This window comes from Manis javanica, chromosome 3 (assembly GCF_040802235.1).
Source record: "Manis javanica isolate MJ-LG chromosome 3, MJ_LKY, whole genome shotgun sequence".
NCBI lineage: Eukaryota > Metazoa > Chordata > Mammalia > Pholidota > Manidae > Manis > Manis javanica.
Window position 1 is genome coordinate 160,748,023 of NC_133158.1, and position 21,798 is coordinate 160,769,820.

Genomic DNA, 21,798 nt, shown 5'->3' on the forward strand with positions numbered 1-21,798 from the left:
CTATACAATTTTTACAAGAAATCTCAGGAGAAAATCTTCATAACCTTGGGTCAGGCAAACATTTTTTAGCTACAACACCAAAAGAAGATGTGATACATACATTCAACAAAATTATGAAATATTATTCAACAAAAAAATAGAATGAAATATTAAAACATACTACAACATGAATGAAAGAAGAAACCTGATGCCAGAGATTATATATTTTATGGTTCCATTTATATGAAATGATCAGGCAAATCTATAGAAAAACAGAACCAGTAGTGGTTGCCTGGGGCCTGAGGGTGAGAACAAGGATTCATAGCAAACAGGCAAAAAGGCTGCTTCGGGGTAACAGAAATACTCTAAAATGATTATGGGATGGTTGCCCGACTCCAGAAATTCACTAAAAATCATTGAATTATACATTTAAACTGGTGAATTTCATAACGTACACATTATATTCCAATAAAGTTTTTTTTTTAAAGTGAACTAGCAGGTCTACAAAATGGGTATAGAGGGGAAGTACCTCAACATAATAAAGTCCATATATGACAGATCCACAGCCAACATCATACTTAACAGCGAGAAGCTGAAAGCTTTTCCTTTAAGGTAGGGAACAAGACAAGGATGCCCACTCTCCCCACTTTTATTCAACATAGTACTGGAGGTCCTAGTCATAGCAATCAGACAACACAAAGAAATAAAAGGCATCCAGATTGGCAAGGAAGAAGTAAGTTAAACTGTCCCTGTGTGCAGATGACATGATATTGTACATAAAAAAACCTAAAGAATCCACTCCAAAACTACTAGATCTAATATCTGAATTCAGCAAAGTTGTGGGATACAAAATTAATACACAGAAATCTATGGCATTCCTATACACTAACAATGAATGAGCAGAAAGAAAAATCATGAAAACAATTCCATTCACAATTGCATCAAAAAGAATAAATTACCTAGGAATAAACCTAACCAAGGAAGTGAAAGACCTATACCCTGAAAACTATAAGACACTCATGAGAGAAACTAAAGAAAATACCAATAAATGGAAACACATCCTGTGCTCATGGATATGAAGAATTAATATTGTCAAAATGGCCATCCTGCCTAAAGCAATCTACAGATTCAATGCAATCCCTATCAAAATACCAACAACATTCTTCAATGAACTAGAGAAAATCGTCCTAAAATTCATATGGAACCACGAAAGACCCTGAATACCCTAAGCAATCCTGAAATGATTACACTCCCTGACTTTAAGCTCTACCACAAAGCCACAGTAATCAAGACAATTTGGTACTGGCACAAGAACAGACAACAGACCAATGGAACAGACTAGAGAGCCCTGATATAAACCGAAGCATAAACATCAATTAATATATGATAAAGGAGCCATGGACATACAATGGGGAAATGACAGCCTCTTCAACAGCTGGTGTTGGCAAAACTGGATAGCTACATGCAAGAGAATGCAACTGGATTATTGTCTAACCTCATACTGAAAAGTTAACTCAAAATGGATCAAAGATCCGAATGTAAGACATGAAACCATAAAACTCTTAAACGAAAACATAGGCAAAAATCTCTTGAATATAAACATGAGCAACTTTTTTCTGAACACATCTCCTCGGGCAAGGGAAACAAAATCAAACATGAACAAACGGGACTACATCATGCTAAAAAGCTTCTGTACAACAAAGGACACTGTCAGCAGAACAAAAAGGCATCCTGCAGTATGGGAGAATATATTTGTAAATGACATAGCTGACAAGGGGTTAACATCAAAAATATATAAAGAACCCATACACCTCAACAAACAAAAAGCAAATAAGCCTATTAAAAAATGAGCACAGAATATGAACAGACACTTCTCCAAAGAAGAAATGCAGATGGCCAAAAGGCACATGAAAAGATGCTCCACATTGCTAATTAACAGGGAAATGCAAATTAAAACCACAATGAGATATCACCTCACACTAGTTAGGATGGCCAACATAGAAAAGAACAACATTGGCGAGGATGCAGAGAAAGGGGAACCCTCCTACACTGCTGGTGGGAATGTAAGCTAGTTCATCCATTGTAGAAAGCAGTATGGAGGTTCTTCAAAAAACTCAAAATAGAAACCATTTGACCCAGGAACTCCACTCCTAGGAATTTACCCTAAGAATGCAGTTTTCCAGTCTCAAAAAGACATATGCAACCCTATGTTTATCGCAGCACTATTTACAATAGCCAAGAAATGGAAGCAACCTAAGTGTCCATCAGATGAATGGATAAAGAAGATGTGGTACATATACACAATGGAATATTACTCAGCCATAAGAAAACAAATCCTACCATTTGCAACAACATGGATGGAGCTAGAGGGTATTATGCTCAGTGAAATAAGCCAGGCAGAGAAAGACAACTATCAAATGATCTCACTCATCTGTGGAGCATAAGAACAAAGCAAAAACTAAAGGAACAAAACAGCAGCAGACTCACAGAACCCAAGAATGGACTAACAGTTACCAAAGGGAAAGGGATTGGGGAGGGTGGGTGGGAAGGGAGGGATAAGGGAAAAAAGGGGCATTATGATTAGTACACATAATGTAGTGGGGGGGTGCGGGGAAGGCAGTACAGCAGAGAGAAGATAAGTAGTGACTCTATAGCATCTTACTACACTGATGAACAGTGACTGTAATGGAGTATGTGGTGGGGACTTGATAATGGGGGGAATCTAGTAACCACAATGTTGCTCATTTAATTTTATATTAATGATACCAAAAAAAAAAAAATGAAAGAAAGGGTAGCAAGGGGATTTTGGAAAAAGCCACAAAAGTACACTAGAGGCTTCTGGAATATGTAAAGAAGGTGATAAGACATAGAGTAAACTATGTTTTCTGTATTTCATTACTGATGGATTTTTTTCATGTTCTAAAAAAAAAAAGTGAGTAAAGTATACATAAAGTCTCTTTTCAAAACAAAAAGTGAACTAGCAGGAAGAAACATGGGTGGGGGAGTATCACTGTGCAGGTCATATTGGAAGTAGTAAAAAACTGACACTGAAAACAGTAAGGCACATTGAGGATAAAGGATCAGGAACCAGGCTTCAAGATGTCCTTCTGAGGACCAGGTCTCAACACAGTGGGACGGGACTGAGAGGGGCTGAAGGCACCGAGGTCACAGGCTGAGTTGGGCAGTGGGGCGGTTCTCAGGGACGGTGATCTCTTGTGCTGAGAAGGGGCAAACAGAGCACTGGTAAGTCAGAGGAAGCAGAGGAGCAAGAAAGGGGAACCAACATCCCATCAGTTCAGAGGTACAAGTCTCTGAAGCTGACAGAAGATAGCAGGGGAAAAGGAGCAAACCAAGCCCTAAGACAGAAGAGGGCACGTAACACAGACGTGGAAAAGGACTGGTATGAACATATGACTCTTTTTTAAAGGCTTTATAGCATTATATTGTACAGTTATAGCATGATACATTTAACTAGTTCCTACCTTTTACTGTTACAAACAAGACTAAAATAAACTTGCATACATCATTTTGCATTTGCAGAATATATCTGTAGATTCAATTCCTGGAAGCAGAACTCTTGGATCAGACTATTTTTATCATTTCCACAGAAATTACCAATTGTCCTCCAAAGACTGGTTCGAATCTGCATCCACAGCTGCCATGTAGGAGATGGCCTACGTTTGTATGCCCATGCCACCAATTTGGACTCAAAGGGAGCAGGGCAACAGTGAACAGACTTGTGATTTAACAGTGAGGATATGTTTTAGCTGCCAACTTACTTCATGAAACTTTGAAACCAATGTGAATCCAAACTACTCCTTTAACTTTAATATCAAGGTACAATTCATTCAGATACAGTGGAACGAATAAAGACAGTGTGTATACTTATACAATGGAGTATGATTCACAAGTTAAAATTAATAATTAGTTACATGGATCAACATGGATTTTCAAAGACATTAAACAAAGAAGTTGCAGAAAGACACAAGTAAAATGATATTTATATGAAGTTTAAAACACACTGTATACTACATGGTTTAAAGCTGTTACAAATATAGTAATGATAAAAAATAATCAAGTGAATGATAAACATCAAATTCATAACAGTGACTACTTCCAAGCAAAATAGTGAGGAAAGGAAAAGATAAAAGGAGATGGTGGGATTGAGGACAGATAAACAATGAGCTTCAATTGTATCTGTATTGCTTTATTTCTTAAAAAAGCAAAACTAAAAATGGGAAAGTACTAAGACTTGAAAAAATTAGATGGTAGACGCACAAGTAGTATGTTCCAGTGTTCTCTATATTTTTACACGTATAAAATATTTATAGCATAATTTAAGAATAAATTGGTCAGTTCATGGAAGAATCCAGTGAAAAAGTCAAACTATACTTGATGCTTAAGTTATTCTGGGGCATGAAAGTTAAAACTGTTTAAAAACCATTCTCAGAACAATACCTTTTCGATAGCTGTGAGATTTAAAGATACCAAAGATACCAGCAATCCTTACACCTTGGTATTTTACTACACCTGCCAAACCTGAAAAATCACAGTTAAATAAAATTATTATAGGCAAAAGTAACCACTTTACTAACTGAACAATTTAGAGGCCTAGGATCTCACATAGTCCTAAAATAACTTGAAAATTAAGTATCATGATGAGGTTACTCTTTCACACAGTAATGTGTCAATAATGCATAAGGAAGACCAGGGAGGGGAGGCCTAGAAGTACATCAGACAAGAGACTAAGCATAAAGAAAGGAACAAATGAGACAGTGTGTGTTGAGGGAAACAGACATCATTTGGTATCTAATGGAATATGGTGGGGAGAGGAATAGGGGAAAACTCCTATGATTGATTTGTGTTACAAATCTGGGACTTAAAAGGTGTAAGGTATAAAGAAGTATAGTTTCTCTATTTCTGATTGATCATCTTCAGACAGTTTCACCTTTTCACCATACTGTAGTTGTCAAAAGATGATCACTCAGTAATGAAATAAAGAAATTAAATTTCTCAAGTTACTGCATCATCATTACAAACACCCATGAACAGTTACAGACAAGACTGTATAGTTTAAAGGGATTAACACTGAACCTGAATCTAATCAGATCTATAAATCGAAATGCAGATTATAAGCAATGCAGAGGATAATAAAACAAACATGTTAAACAAAGCACAGAATTTTAATTGGCTAAATCAAGAATGCAGGAAATTCTACAAGACAAATTTCCCACTTTCTTCAACAAATAAGTGGCATGGGGGTAAGGATAGAGAGAAAAAGGGCAGTTACAGTCTAAGAGACTTGAGAATCATGACAAATGAAATGTGTGGACCTTGTTTAGATCCAACTTGAACAAATCAACTGTAAAACAGACATCTTTGTGAGAGATCATCAGGAAATCTGAACATGAACATGAGACAATATATAAGGAAGTAGTATCACTTTACTTAGGTATAATAATGGTACTGTAGCTGTGATAGTTTCACAAATTCTTTTCATTTAAAAATATTTACTTAAGTACTTACAGGTGAAATCATCTGAGGGGCAGGACTTTAAAATACTCCAGTCTCCTCCTCACATAAAAAACTTTAGGGGGGAGTAGGTTGAAATAAGGTTGGCAAAATAATAGTTGTTGAAGCTGGCTAACAGGTAGAGAGATTCATTTTACTGTTCTCTATTTTTGAGTGTTTAACAAATTCCATTATAAAATGGTTAAGTTTTTTTTTTTAAATAAAAAGAGTAGGAAAGAAAAATACAAGGATTGCAAATAGTGTACAAGGTCTTTGCAGTTATATTAACCATTGCTTAAAACACTAGATGAAGCAGGGCATAATTTTCATGATTACTGACTTAAATTACTTTAATTAAATTTTCATGATTAACTATTTAAATTAAGAGACATTCCCAAAACATCATATATCTCCACATGCTGCTCAGCTGGTATATATATCCTAACAGGCTCTTACATCCCATCAAACCAAGAAATAACCCAAGAACACATACCTAAATAATAAATGTTTGGTGCTACCCAGCCACCATAGGGTAACTCTTGCAAATGATTTGACGCTTCATGGTTTCCCCCAATGAAGACTGTGAGAACTGGGGCCTTCTTCTCTCCTGAATAATACCCAGAACACGAGAATAAAGCTGTCGGTTGGCATAACAGAAATTAAGCACAGAGAAAAGCAACTAGGCATTCCTATACCATTAGGCATTGCAGAAAAGCAAAATAAGGTCTCAAAGGAAAAGCTGAGCTCATCATAAAAGTTAAAAAGCGCTTTCGAAACGAACTGCCATCTTTCCCTTGAGAACGAAGGGCTGCCACCGCGGTTTCAAGCCAGTGTACGTTCAGAGAGGTCAAGGACTTTGTCATTTCACTGCTATTACCCCAGAATCTAGAACCCAGACTAGCTCACAGCACTGGATAATTACACGAACTAGTGCCAGAGTCCTTAACCCGTCAGCTTCTTCCTCCAGATCCTGCCCTCAGCCTGCGATCCCTCCCTGAACAGGTAAGGGGACTGGAAAGAAGTGACATTTCCTAATCGTCAGTTCCTAGAGACGCAGCGTGAACAAAGACGGGAACTAGGAGCCAGCTAGTCACCTCCGTCAAGGTTCCCTCCCCACTGCTGGCCAGTCACGCTCGCACTGCCGGGTCCGAGGTCCGAGCCGCGCCCCTCACCTGTAGAAGGTCTGCATGTGGCGGTACTTGGGCGGCACGGCCATGCAGCGCAGGTCGGCCTCGTTGCGCACCGCCTGGAAGTCGCCGCAGCACAGCAAAAGGTCTATCGGCCCGGGGCCGCGCCGCTCGGCCAGCGCCAGCGTCTCATAGATCCTGTCTAGCTCGCCGTGGCAGCAGCCGGCCACAGCCACCCGCATCCTGCCGCCCGCGGCGGGGAGCTGCCTGCAGCTCGCTGGACCAGCGCCGGCCCGGGCCGAGCAGCGAGGACCTGACGCGTCGCCCTGCTCCCGCCAACAGTAACGCAGCCACAGGATGGTTGATGCTGCGGCAATATAAATCGCTTCCGGTTTCCACATCTCGCGAGAGAAGGATCGGGAAGAACCAAATGAACAGTAGGATGCCAGAGAACTTTCAAATAGATTCAGGCTCTTCGAATCTCAGCAGTCTGACAGATGATAAAAATCAAAACCAGAGTAATTTGTTTTAAATCCCCAGAAAGGAGTTCAGTTTGATAAAATTAAACCAAGCTACACAGCTTGCGCAAGTGAGATTGGCTAATTCCCTAGGACGAAACCTCTCAAGGCAAAAAGAATTGCCTGAATCAGAAATCAAAAGATTTCTTAAAAGACACCTAAAATACAAACAATTTTAGCTCTCTCCATTTCTCTCAGCAGCCACTCAGTTGCCATGCCCTATAAATCTATCCTTTTCATTTCTACTCTCACTCAGTACCCTAATTCTGGCCTCTTACCCAAAACACTGTAACAGCCTCCCAGCTGTGTTTTCCACACTCAACTCCACTTCCTCCAATTCTAGTACTACCCTAAGGGCCAGATTCCTTTCCAAATACATAGCTTTGGTAATGTTACAATGCCATCCTCCTGCTCACAGACCTCTGATGGCTTCTCAGGGCCTATAGTTTCCTTAGCCTGTTGTTCTGGCCCACAGCCAGAACACAGGTATATCTATTCATTTACATATTGTTTATGGCTGCATTTATGTTACAGTGATGGAGCTGAGTCATGATGGAAAGCATGTTGCCTGAAAAGCCTAAAATATCCATTCTTTGGTCCTTTATAGAAAATGTTTGCTGACACCTGCACTAAACTACATCCCCCATTTCCCTCCCAGTGTTGTTTCCCTGGAGCGTGGGCTTTCCTGTGTTAGTGCCTCCGCTTAGCCAGTCTGCTCTCCTCAGGGAAATTCCCCCCTCCAGGTCCAAGTGGACCCTCTCAGGGAAGCTTTCCTGCCTCCCCATGTGATCTGTCCCTGCTTTGTACACCTGTCACACTGTGTCATGGCGTTTTGCACGTTCTGACTTTTACTGTAAATATTAACCTGTGTGTCGTGTTGCTTCCCTCTCACCCTGGTGGAGTCTCTCAGCAGCCAGAAGGCCAGAGGCATGTCTCAGCTATATTCAGCTCTCCCTAACCCTACACGTAGTCATTAGCTATTTGGAGACTCAAAAGCCAGGAGTCTTTTCTTCCAGCAACTTCCAGAATAAATAATCAACATTCTCCAGAGGGGAAAGACAAAGTGGGAAAACAAGACACTTGCAGATTCTTAAAGGAGGAAGCCAAGATTCTTAAAGGAGGGTTTGAAGCATTTGTTTGTTTAGCTGGTTGGGTAAGCGATCAGGGAAGTTCATAGCCCCCATAGAAGAGACTCCTCAGGAAAGGGACGGAGTGGGAGCGGAGCAATGCTCTAAACGGCCGCATCTCCCACTAGGGCACTGCTGGATCAACCGTCCCTAGGTTGTCATGGCCGCCGGGCTGGCCAGAGGGCGCAAGGGAGCATTCACAGGTGGGCTTCCTGTCCCCTGAGAATGGGAGAACACGGGAAAGGGGGCAAGAGGAAGTGGGTGGAAGGTCTCATGGAAAGGGCTCTTGTGACCAAAATATTGCACCCAGCGATTACCTGAATGGGGAACATTTAATCCCTTAGCATAGACTGTAGGTTCAGTGGTGTGTTAATTTCCTGTGGCTACTATAAAAACGTACCATAAAACTACCAGGTGACTTCAAATAACACATTTCTTCTCCCCCAGTTTTGGAGGCCAGAAGTACAAAATCAGGTTCACATCAAAACCAAGGTGTCAGCAGGGCCATCCTCCCTCCAGGGGTTCTTGGAGGGAGCCTTTTCCATCTTTTGGGGCTGCTGGCATTCTGTGGTTCATGGCAGCACCACTCTAGTCTCTGTGATCATATTACTGCCTCTTCTGTCTGTGCTACATCCCCCTCTGCTCCCTCTTATAAGAATATTTAGGGCCCACTGGGATAATCCAGAGTAATCTCCCATCTCACAATCCTTAATTTAATCCTGCCTGTAAAATCCTTGTTTTGCATAGAAGGAACACCCACAGTTCCAAGGATTAGAGCCTAGGTATCTTTGGGGGCCAATATTTAGCCCTCCGTGGGAGGCTACTAAATAAAAGCAAGCAGCAGGAACTCAAATGGGAGGTGGGAACCTGCTCTGGGATAAAGAGTCACAGAAGTAGGAGAGCCAGGCTGGTGAAATGCAGAATGAGGGCTGCACAGAGGAATGACGGTTATTAAAGGTTATGTGGGACAGGCCAACATTTTTCTAACAAGGACCCTGACATGCCAGAGAAGCATAGAAAAGAGTCTGAGTTTGCATGAATGTGAATCACGGGAGGCCAACATGATGCATCTAGGTGGTGGATTTTATTACTGATAGGTTAGGAAAGTTTGATTCATCTTCTCAACCATTACTCAACTATAAGTCATACCATTACATTTCTAGGATTGTTGTTTCTGTAAAGTCTCTTTCAAATATGACCTGCTAAATATATTCCCTCCCTACAACTGCAGGAATTTCCATCATTTCTGTGAAATTTTCATTAAAAAAGAACAAACTGTATGGCACACTTACAACTGTATGTGCTACATTGCCGAGTATGTATCTTAACAGGAGAGGCCTTCTGTTTTGGTTCAGTGTTGATGAAAAGCAAATTTTCTACTTGTGATTTTACACATTTGATGTTTGGGAGAATTTATTACAGGTTTGTTTATGACTCTGTACATTTCAAACCATTTCTTGATCCTGCCGGGTAGTGTAGGACCCTTCTGATTCTCCTGTGTGTCATCATGTTGGTGAACTTCTATAGTGGGTGATAGAAGTATCCCCATATTGGGTTGACTAGTAGTAATTTACCTATGCCCCAAAGAAACCACAGTCTGCATAAATACAGCCCTCTAAACCAACATTAAATGTATCCCTGACTCAGCTTCCCTTCAGCCAAATTTCCAAAATGCCCAGGGCATTCTGATGCCACCCAACAGAAGGGGAGTATGTAGAATGGAAGTCGAAGTGGAAACAGGCAGTGGTCTTAACTGATTTTGGTTCAAATATCTTCTCTTGCAAATAGAAAATTTTAAAAAGACCATATTGTAGGTAGGGGGCCTTCCCAGGGAATGGGAAGGAGTCAATGCAAGTAAAGCACTCTGACCTCAGCTTCATTAGCTCAATAGTCAATCCAGCTCTGAATCTAGGGGCCACTCAGGTGTGATCCCTTTAATGAGAATGCCCAGAGAGAGCACCAGGGGCTGGAGAGACATACTCTGTGCTAATGCAGCCTCCAGATTACCCCTCCCTGTAATGGCTCAGGCACTTCCCGGCATAACAAGAGCCTTCCTCTCAAGTTTGTCTTTAATCTTGGTGTTAAAAATCTTGCAGGTTTTCTGTGAAAACAGTTTGGCAGTTTCTCAAAAAGCTAAATGTAGAATTACTAAAGGATTCAGCAATTCCACTCCTAGGTATGTACCCAAAGGAATCAAAAGCAGGAAAAGATCATTGTGCACCCATGTTCACAGCAGCATTGTTCACAATAGCCAAAAGGTGGAAGTAGCCATTGTCCATCAACAGATGAATGGATAAGCAAAATATGATACACACACACACACACACACACACACACACACACACACACACACACACACAATGGAGTGTTACACAGCCATAAAAAAGAATGAAGTTCCTGATACTTGCAACAACATGGATGGACCTTGAAAACATATGCTAAGTAAAATAAGTCAGACACAAAAGGACAAATATTTCATGATTCCACTCTCAAGCAATATCTAGACTAGGCAAATTCATAGAGAAAGCATATAGACTAGAGGTTTCCAGGGACTGGAGGAAGGGAAAATGGGGAGTTATTGCTAGTAGTTAGATCATTTCCATTTGGGATACAGAAAATAGATTTAAAAAAATAGATATTTTGAAAATAGTGATGATGGTTGCACATTATAAATGTAATTAATTCCACACATGGTGAATTTATGTTATGTGTATTATATATATAATATACATAATAATAAATAACAAAAGCAAGGCAATTTCTGAGCATCAAGAATGAATTTGTTCAGGTTGGGTTATTCATTCATAAAAAACACCTGGCAGGATATATATATATATATATATTTTTTTTTTTTTGTATCATTAATCTACAATTACATGAAGAACATTATGATTACTAGGCTCCCCCCTTCACCAAGTCCCCCCGACATACCCCTTAACAGTCACTGTCCATCAGCTTAGTAAGATGCTGTAGAGTCACTACTTGTCTTCTCTGTGTTGCACAGCCCTCCCCATGCCCCCCACACACACTATACATGCTAATCGTAATGCCCCCTTTCTTTTTCCCCCACCCTTGTCCCTCCCTTCCCACCCATCCTCCTAAGTCCCTTTCCCTTTGGTAACTATTAGTCCATTCTTGGGTTCTGTGATTCTGCTGCTGTTTTGTTCCTTCAGTTTTCCTTTGTTCTTAAACTCCACATATGAGTGAAATCATTTGGTACTTGTCTTTCTCCACCTGGCTTATTTCACTGAGTATAATAACCTCTAGCTCCATCCATGTTGTTGCAAATGGTAGGATCTGTTTTCTTCTTATAGCTGGGTAATATTCCATTGTGTATATGTATCACACCTTCTTTATCCATTCATCTACTGATGGACATTTAGGTTGCTTCCATATCTTGGCTATTGTAAAGAGTGCAGCAATAAACACAGGGGTGCATCTGTCTTTTTCAAACTGGAGTGCCGCATTCTTAGGGTAAATTCCTAGAAGTGGAATTCCTGGGTCAAATGATATTTCTATTTTGAGCATTTTGAGGAACCTCCATACTGCTTCCACAATGGTTGAACTAATTTACATTCCCACCAGCAGTGTAGAAGGGTTCCCCATTCTTCACATCCTTGCCAACATTTGTTGTTGTTTGTCTTTTGGATGGTGGCCATCCTTACTCGTGTGAGGTGATATCTCATTGTGCTTTTAATTTGCATTTCTCTGATGATTAGCAATGTGGAGCATCTTTTCATGTGGCTGTTGGCCATCTGAATTTTTTCTTTACAGAACTGCCTTTTCAGCTCCTCTGCCCATTTTTTAATTGGATTATTTGCTTTTTGTTTGTTGAGGTGTATGGGTTCTTTATATATTTTCGATGTTAACCCCTTGTCAGCTATGTCATTTATAAATATATTCTCCCATACTGTAGGGTACCTTTTTGTTCTATTAATGGTGTCCTTTGCTGTACAGAAGCTTTTTAGCTTGATATAGTCCCACTTGTTCATTTTTGCTTTTATTTCCCTTGGTCGGGGAGATATGTTCATGAAGAAGTCACTCATGTTTATGTGCATGAGATTTTTGCCTATTTTTTTTCTAAGAGTTTTATGGTTTCATGACTTACATTCAGGTCTTTGATCCATTTCGAATTTGCTTTTGTGTATGGGGTTAGACAGTGATCCAGTTTCATTCTCTTACATGTAGCTGTCCAGTTTTGCCAGCATAATTGGTATGTTTTTTAATGATTAAAATAAAAGATGCTGTTGTTTGGGGAAAAAAATGAATAAGCCTCAAATCTTTAAACATTACAGAAAAATACAACTTAAGTGTCTCCTAATAATTCCATCCCCTACAATCAGTTTTTTAGTACATGTTATGAAAGACTTACTTTTACATTAATATTTATTTAATATTGATAAACAGTCTTAGAAAAGTAAAATAGAAAAACAGAAGAAGAGAAAAGAATAGAAAGGAAGAAGAGAATTGAAATAAGTTGAGCACCTACTACTTGCTCTATATAAATTTCTTAATTTTAGTTTTCCTAAAATTGGTTTTTTTTTTCAATTTAAAAGGCACATAATGTCAATTTCCTGGCTTTCATAATAAACTATTATGTGAGATCCATTTCAGGAATCTGAATTATGGGTACACTGGACCCCTCTGTACTTTTACAACTTCTTGTACATCTATGATTACTTAAAAATGAAAAGTTAAAGTGAGTAGTTCAAATGGTGGTATACGAAGACCTTGAACTCACCTCCTCCCATGGACACACCAAATCTACAGGTACATTTATAACAGTTCTCTCTGAAAAAGACCTGAAAACTAACTAAACAGTTCCTCCACAAAAAAGAGTAAAAAGGTCACATTAACTGGTAGGAGAGGCAGTGATGTGGTCCCACCCAAAACCTCATCCCAGAAGTGGAATGGATCTCACAAATATGTAGCATATCCCTGAAGTACAAAGGGTATGAGCCCTGCTTCAGGCACTCAATCCTTGGGACTTGCACCAGAGAGATAAAGACCCAAAAGATCTCTGGCTTTGAAAACCAATGGGACTTATGCCTAAATTGTTTGCCTAACCCACAGAAACAAACAGAGAGTCAAGAAAATGAGAAAACAGAAATACGTTCAAAGGAAAAACAAGATAAAAGCTCAGAAAAAAACCTTAATGAAATGGAGATAAGTAATTAAATTGATAGAGTTCAAAGTAATAATCATAAATATGCTCACTGGTTCCAGGAGAAGAATGAATGAATATAGAGAGAACTTCCACAGAGATAGAAAATATAAGAAAGTATCAAACTGAAGTCACAGAGCTGAAGAATACAATAGCTGAACTGAAAAATACAAGAGGGATTCCACAGCAGCCTAGATGAAGCATTAGAAAGGATCAGTGACCTGGAAGATGGCACAGCAGACATCACACAAACAGAGCAACAAAAAGGAACATGAATTTTAAAAAGTGAAGATAGTTTAAGGGGCCTATGAGATAACATCAGGTAGAAAAACTTTCACATTATAGGGATCCCAGAAGGAGATAAAGGGGCAGAAAACTTATTTTAAGAAATAATGGCTAAAAACTTCCCTGAGGGAAACAAACATGCAGATCTAAGAAACTCAGAGACTTCCAAAACAAGATAAAACCAAAGAGATCCACACCAAGACACATTATAATTAAAATGTCAAAAGATAATGATGAAGAGAGAATTTTTAAAGCAGCAAGATAAAAGTAACTTGTTACATATAAGGGAACTCCCATAAGACTATCAGCAGTTTTTTCAGCAGCAACTTTGCAAACAAAAGGGAGTGCTTTAATATATTCAAAGTGTTGAAAGCAAGAAACTTCTGACCAAGAATACTTGGCAAGTTTATCATTCAGAATTGAAGAGCAATAAAGAGCTTTCCAGACAATCTAAAACTAAAGGAGCTCACCACCAATAAACTTCCTTACAAGAAATGTTAAAGGGATTTCTTTAAGGTGAAAAGAAATGGCACTATTTAATAACAAGAAAACCTAAAAAAATCTCTGGAAAAGGTAAATATATGGTAAAGGTGGCAGATTAATCACTTGTAAAGCTGCTAAGAAGATTAAAGATAAAAGTTTAAGTTCTTCCTTACTAACCTGGATGCCTTTTATCTCTCTTTATCTTGTCTGACTGCTGTGGCTAGGACTTCCAGTACTATGTTGAATAAAAGTGGTGAGAATGGACATCCTTTGTCTTATTCTTGATCTTAGGGGAAAAGCCTTCAGCTTTTTGCCAGAGTAGGATGTTAGCTGTGGGTCTGTCATATACAGCTTTTATTATGTTGAGGTACATTCACTCTATAGTCATTTTATTGAGAGTTTTTTTTATCATGAATGGGTGTTCAATTTCATCAAATGCTTATTCAGCATCTATTGAGATGATAATGTGGTTTTAATCCTTCTTTTTTTTAATGTGGTGTATCACTTTGATTTACAAATATTGTACCATCCACGCATCCCTGGAATAAATCCCACTTGGTCATGATGGATGATCCTTTTGATGTGTTTTTTAATTCCATTTGCTAATATTTTGTTGAGGATTTTTGCACCTATGTTCATCAGCAATATAGGTCTATAATTTTCTCTTTTTTTTTTGTAGTGTCTTTATCTGCTTTTAGTATTAGAAGAATACTGGCCTCATAGAATGAGTTTGGAAGTATTCCCTCCCCTTCTACTTTTTGGAATACTTTAAGAAGGATGGGTAGTGTGGTAGAGTTCATCTGTGAACCTATCTGATCCTGCACTTTTTGGGGGGGGGATTTTTTGATTGCCAACTCAATTTCATTACTGGTAAGTCTGTTCGGGTTATCTGTTTCTCCCTGGGTCAGTCTTGGGAGGTTGTATTTTTTGAGGAATTTGTCCATTTCTTCTAGGTTGTCCAATTTATCGGCATATATTTTTTTTCAAGAATTCTCTAATAATCTGTTCTATTTCTGTGGTGCCCATTGTGATGATTCCTTTTTTGTTTCTGGTTCTATTTATTTGTGCACTTCTCTTTTTTCTTGAGAAGTGTAGCTAGGGGTTTGTCTACTTTGTTTATTTTCTCAAAAAACCACTTCTTGATTTCATTGATTTTTTCCTATTGTTTTGTTCTCTATTTTATTTATTACGTCCCTCCTTCTACTAACTTTGGGTTTCATTTGTTATTTTTCTAGTTATTTTCTGAATTTAGAGTGTTTTTTGGGATTGTTCTTGTTTCTTGAGGTAGGCCTATATGGCTATGTATGTCCCTCTTAGAATTGCTTTTGTGGCATCCCACAAATTTGGGGCTATTGTATTTTTGTTTTCATTGTCTCATGTATTGCTTGATTTGTTCACTGATTATTGAGAAGCATGTTGTTTAGCCTCCAGGTATTTGTAGGCTTTTTTGTTTTGTTTTTTACAATTTCAGTATTTTTAAATTTTTTATATCCTAATATGTGATCTATTCTGGAGACATTCCATATGCACTTGAGAAAAATGTGTATCCTGCTTCTTTTGGGCAGAATGTTCTGTAGATATTTGTTAAGACCATCTGATCTAATGTGTGTTCAATGCCTCTGTTTCCTTATTTCTTTTCTTTCTGGGTGATCTGTCCATTGATGTAAGTGGGGTGTTAATATCCCTTACTATGATTGAACTGCTATTTCTCCCTTTAATTCTGTTAGTATTTTACATATTTAGGTGCTCCTATATTGGATACATAGATATTTATAATAGTTATATCCCCTTATTGGACAGATCCCTTTATCATTATGTAGTGTCCTTCTTTGTCTCTTGTTATTTTCTTTGTTTTGAAATCTATTTTGTCTGACATAGGCACTGCTACTCCTGCTTTTTTCTCCCTATTATTTGAATGGAATATCTTTCCACCCCTTTACTTTTAGTCTGTGTATGTCTTTGGGTGTGAAATGAGTCTCTTGCAGGCAGCATATAGATGGGTCTTGTTTCTTTATCCTTTCTGCCACTCTATGTCTTTTGATTGGCACATTCAGTCCATTCACATTTAAGGTAGTTATTGATGGGTATGTACTTATTGCCATTTTATTGTTTTCTGGTTGTTTTTGTAGTTCCTCTATGTTCCTTTCTTACTCTCTTATACTCTTCTCATGTTATTTGATGGTTTTCTTTAGTATTGTGACTGGATTTCTCTTTTTTAGTTTTTTGTGTATCTATTATAGACTTCAGGTTAGTGGTTACCATAAGGTTCATGGGTAATTTCCTAAATATATCAGCCTATATTAAGTTGATGATTGCTTTGTTTCAAACACAATCTAAAAGTATTTTTTTCTTCTTCCTCCACACTTTATGTGTTAGATGTCATAATCTACATTTTTTGTGTGTCCCCTGACTGATTTCATGCATAATTGGTTTTACTATATTTGTTTTGCTTTAATTTCATACTTGCTTGGTAATTAATAGGTCTACTACCTTTACTTTTGGCTTTTTTCACTGGTGAAAACTTTTTAGCCTTAGGAACATTTCCATCTATAGCAGTACTTTAATATATCCTGTAATGCTGGTTTAGTGGTTATAAATTCCCTGAGCCTTTGTTTATCTGGGAATTGTTTAATATTTGCTTCAAATTTTTTTTGGCATCATTAATATACAATCACATGAGCAACATTGTGGTTACTAGATTCCCCCCATTATCAAGTTCCCATGATATCTGCTTCAAATTTAATGATAATCTTGCTGGGCAGAGGATTCTTAATTGAAGGTCTTTCTGTTTCAGTACACTAAATATTTCATGCCACTCCCTTCTGGCCTGTAAAGTTTCTATTGAGAAGTCTGCTGATAGCCTGATGGGGTTTCCCTTTTAAGTAATCTTTTCTCTCTCTGGCTGCTTTCAATACCTCTTATCGTTAATCTTTGTCATTTTAATTATTCTATGTCTTGCTGTAGTCTTTCTGGGGTTCATTTTGTTAGGAGCTCTCTGTGCTCCAGGACCTGGGTGTCTATTTACTTCCTCAGATGGGGGAAGGTTTCAACATTTCTTCAAAAAAACTTTCTACCCCTTTGTCTCTCTTTTTGCTTGTACCTCTCTTATTTGAATATTGTTTCATTTGGAGTTGTCACATAGCTCTTTTTTCATCCTTTCATTCCTAGTTTTTGTTTCTCTCTGTTCCTCAGCTTGTTTTCCTATTTTCTAATTTTCATCTCATTGTCACCTCTACTTGAAGCAATCTATTATTCATTCCCTCCATTGTATATTTCACTTCTGTTACTGTATTCTTCAGCGCAAAGTGGTTCTTGTTCAATTCTTCTCTTTGTTGATGGCCTCTGAGATCATCAATACTTTTCTGCAGATTAGTGAGCATATTTGTGACTGTTATTTTGAAATATTTATCAAGAAGATTGGTGATCTTTCATTTAGCCCTCTTTCTGGTATTTTAGCCTATTGTTTTGTTTGGAATATATTCTTCTGCTTACTTATTTTGTCAGGGTTTCTATGTTTCTTCCTTTGTATTAGATAGACTTGCTATGCCTCCTGGTCTAGAGGGTAATGGCTTTATGAGGAAGGTGTCCTCTGGTGTCCAGTTCAAGACTCTTTACTCTCTAGTGCCTGTTTCTCCTTTGGAGTGGAGCCCCAGTTGCTGTTGGTGGGCTATGGGTGGGGCTGCCTTTCTGTCTGCTGGCAGTGGTCTATCTCAGTCCATCTTGGATGGCAGTTTGCCTCAGCCAGCCCTTTGTGAGCAGAACAGTGTTGCTTCTGCTGGGATCATTGTCGCTTCTGCTGGGATCAGCTTGAACTCTGCCTGCCCTGCAGCGATGGCTAGGCTACTGGGTTAACTGGGTGGCTGGCAGGTGCATGGGCACAGCAGTAGGGTGCATGGCCAGGTAGCAGTGGAGTGGCATGGTGCAGTATTGGTTGGGCCACCCATAAGGTGGAAGGAGCTCTTGGAGCTGGTTCTTACAGGCACTGGGAGGTTTCCCTCCCCAGCTGGGCTGAGACAGGGAAAGCCTCCTTCTTTCTGCCAGGGAGCAAAGACTGATGTTGCTGAGTTGAACAGGTAGCCAGGTGTGCAGATGTGTAGGAAAGTGCCTCTGGCTTGAGCCGCCAGTGAGGGGCATGGAGCATTGGTCTCCTGTGAGTACCCAACCTGTTGGGCTGAGGGTGGGCTGGGGAAGTGTCGTCCACCTGTCCTTTCTCCTGTGGAGAGAACTCCATCCAACCCTTGCCCCCTGGCACCCCTCGCACTGCATGCAAATCTTTCAAACTGTCATCTCTGTGTTGGGTCTCAGCAGGACCGGTGGACCATGCCTGTCCTCCATAAGCATCTGGAGTTTCAGCCTCCCAGAGTGCTCCAACTCTCCCTGGTGTCCAGCCCTGCTAATCACTAAAACCCAATGCAATGTGGACTCGTGTTCCCACAGCAGATCTTCCAGGACGGGTGTGTAGAGTTCCTGGGTGCCTATCCCCTTCCCACTCCATTATTCTTCCTCCTGCCTCTGTGCTGGGATGGGTAAGGGCTGAGGTCCCAATTGATCATGGCTCTACCACTTTGCCCTTTCCTGAGTGGTCTTCTCTTCTTTACCAGGTGTTGGTGGTCTGTTCTGCAGTCTTCACACCACCCTCAGGGTTAGCTGTATTTGCTATAGTTGCTTTATTGGTGTGTGTGGGGGAGAATGCTTCCACCTTGCCTTCCTACTGTACCATCTTTTATCTCCGACTTGTTTTTATTCTTTATAAAGATTACACTAAGCAAGGTTACATTAATTTCATATAACTTTTTCCAAGCCTCAAAAGAAGCTCCTGGAATTCTGTCCTCTCCGAGCCTATATAATCAAATTAAAAATTCTTCATGATGGGACAAAGAAGTGAAATGAACCAGAAGAAAGAGTAAGAACATGGATAAACTAAATATTTTTACTGGATGAAAAACTTCTTTGAAGAAGACATGCATATAAATTCCCAAATCGTTCTTAAGCAGTAAATCAAACATCACTCAAGATTAGATGTAGCCTTAGAAGTAGGCAGCTACCTATGCCAGAAAATCTCCTGGATGCATTTCTAAAAGTTTTGAGTGGTGAAGATAATCCTGAAGGTAGAGGAAGAGTGGGGATGGAATGGGCTCTTTTAGCACTCTGGGGGGAAACGTCTACTTAGTATTTGTGTTCCAAATCAGACCTACTCAATTTATTATAAACATGGCTTACAGTACTTCTTTATGGTGGAAAACTATGTTAACTAGTTTGAAACCTCCATGAATCAAATTTTCTTAATTGTCATTATCTGGCAAGTTTTTCATTAGCCAATCAGACAGCTGGCTCATGGCAGGGATGTCCTCATGAGCTTCAGCTTGATATTGCTTTGTCCAGGTTGACCCCTAATGATATAAAAAAAAACATTATAGAGCTGGAAGTGGAGTGTAATATCTAGCAATCCTAAAATTAAAACAAAATTCAATTATATCAAATTTGTCTTTATATTTCATAAATGCTCAAGACAAATGGCTGTGATACATAGGCCTAAAAACTAAACATTTAAGTCTCTTCCACTGAGTTCCATTTTACTTACCTACCCAGATTTTTAATAGGAAGAAAAAAATCCTGGCTCAGGATTCAAAAGATATGTGTTCTAGTCTTTACTTAGCAACTATTTTGCAGAAGAAAAAAAAAAGAATGCACAGAAACACACATGCATACACACAAATAAAAAGGCATAGAAAATTACTGGAACAGTCACAAGAAACAAGTAAACCTGAAAAAGGGAATATGGGAGCTAGAAGAAGGGAGATTTTTACTTTTCATTTTAATACCATTTTAATACCTAATGATACCAAAATTAAAAAAAAAAAGAGTATGTCTGCAACTCACCTAGCATGGGACCTGGCATATAGTGAATATTCTCTAAACCTTAGTTCCCTCTTCTCTCCCCTCAAACCCCTCAAAAAGACATACAAAGAGAACAGTTCCATACATATCTGGTTTTGCTGTTCCTTTGATTTGAAATGTTCATCTTTCCCCTATTGCTCTAGATTTTGTCCTTTCTTAAACATACAGTATAAGACATATCTCTCCGAGGAAGCTTTCTCCACCCAGTAATAGGACATTCTGATATTTATCCTCTCAATGGAATGTCTCTCATGATGAGTAGTTACTCGGTACAATTTACTACTAGATTACATACTCTCTTATAGCATTTTCATGTTTTGTATAAATGAGATTCATGTGGTATAGTCTCAAAAATGACCCTAAATTCCTTTAAAGAAGAAGTTACTTCAATTTTCTTGATATTTAACACAGTACTCAGCCTGTATTAAACACACACTCGTGCTTAAGAAATGTTAACCTAACTTAAAAAGGGAAGATTGTATAGAAAATATATTGGTAAATTAAATGAAGAGGCTGAAACACCTTTAAATTTGCATTCATTTACATGCTGTTACAGAAGCTTTTGCTTAACAAAATCTGATCTAAAAATATAAAATTATTTTATGTTCAAAAAAAATGTATCTGAAGGCTGATATTAAGTTATAACCAAGTTTCAGAAAAGGATAAAATAATAGGTTTTCATTTTGACTAATGTTTATTACTTCTAAGAACTTGAGAAAAGGAGCTCTTTATGTGGTGCATTACCTGTCTTCTGCAGTGCGCAGCCCCGCTGCTGAACCCTTCCATCTTCAAAGACTCCACACTCAAGGAAGGTAACTGAGCCAAGGTTTCCATCATGGACACATTCAGGGCTGAGCGTTCTGCTGGGCCACCTCCAGGAATTGTGAAATCACAAAAGATTCAACCCTATGGAAGCAATTGCAACAGATAATTTAAAACAAAATAAATCTTTTCATACCAGTTATCTGCTGTGTCATCATCCCCTATTGTCTATAAAAAAGATCAGGATAACAGTTTTGCAACCCAAACCAATTCTTTGTGGAATATGCTAGAAAAACATTCATTTATGAAACATGTTTGAGTATATATGCCAAAAGAAAAATGTAAGAGTATCCCAAGATGAACTTAAGGGACAAAAAATACACTTGTTACATTTTATTAAAAGAAATTTTTAAACAATTTGAATTTATTGTTGTTCTTAATGGATTTTGTGTTTGGAATAGTTTTCCCCTTTACCATCTAGACCATCTGGTTATTGCCATTACATATAGCTATTTACTGACACCTAGAGGAAAATTTAAGAATGTTCCAATGACAGAAGCACTGCTGCAGTAGAATAAAGGCTTAGGAACAGGGAATCCAATTGAAAACAAAGTTTTCTGGACTCTAAATTATCAATCAAAATAGAAGGATGGATTATTAAAATCAGAACACAAATTTAGTAACTACTTGTGAGCTAACATTAAGGCTAGAAATCAATTTTAAAACAATAGCAACAAATAATCCAGAGGATAAAAATTTCCTTACTATTTTCCTTAAACAGTCTTAGTTCAATCATTACAAGTTATAAATTAGGCCAGCACTAAAACGTTAGTAATTAGATTAAAAGGAAAAGTACACGCATGGGGCTTACTCCTGGCTCTGGTAATATGAAGGCAACATTTCCTGACCACAGTATTCCACAGATCTCATCATAAAACATGTCT

The 21,798-nt window shown here is 38.6% G+C and overlaps 1 protein-coding gene across 11 annotated transcripts in view; it reads right to left on the minus strand.

The window, feature by feature from the left end:
* Nucleotides 1-21,798, minus strand: part of LOC108400766 (lariat debranching enzyme-like) — a 58,884-nt gene that overhangs the window by 5,323 nt on the left and 31,763 nt on the right. For 5 of the 11 annotated variants that reach the window (XR_012129465.1, XR_012129466.1, XR_012129464.1 and 2 more), the window contains exons 2-3: nt 20,837-20,998; nt 6,663-7,107 (exon numbers count right to left, since the gene is read on the minus strand). Coding sequence is in view for 2 of the 11 variants with exons in the window: in XM_073232243.1 (XP_073088344.1) it covers nt 6,663-7,018 (356 nt within the window). In the remaining 9 variants the exon portion in view is untranslated. Of the gene's footprint in view, nt 1-5,983; nt 6,098-6,662; nt 7,108-19,379; nt 19,585-20,836; nt 20,999-21,798 lie in introns of those variants that run through there. The other 6 variants (XR_012129469.1, XR_012129468.1, XR_012129463.1 and 3 more) reach the window with 3 other exon arrangements.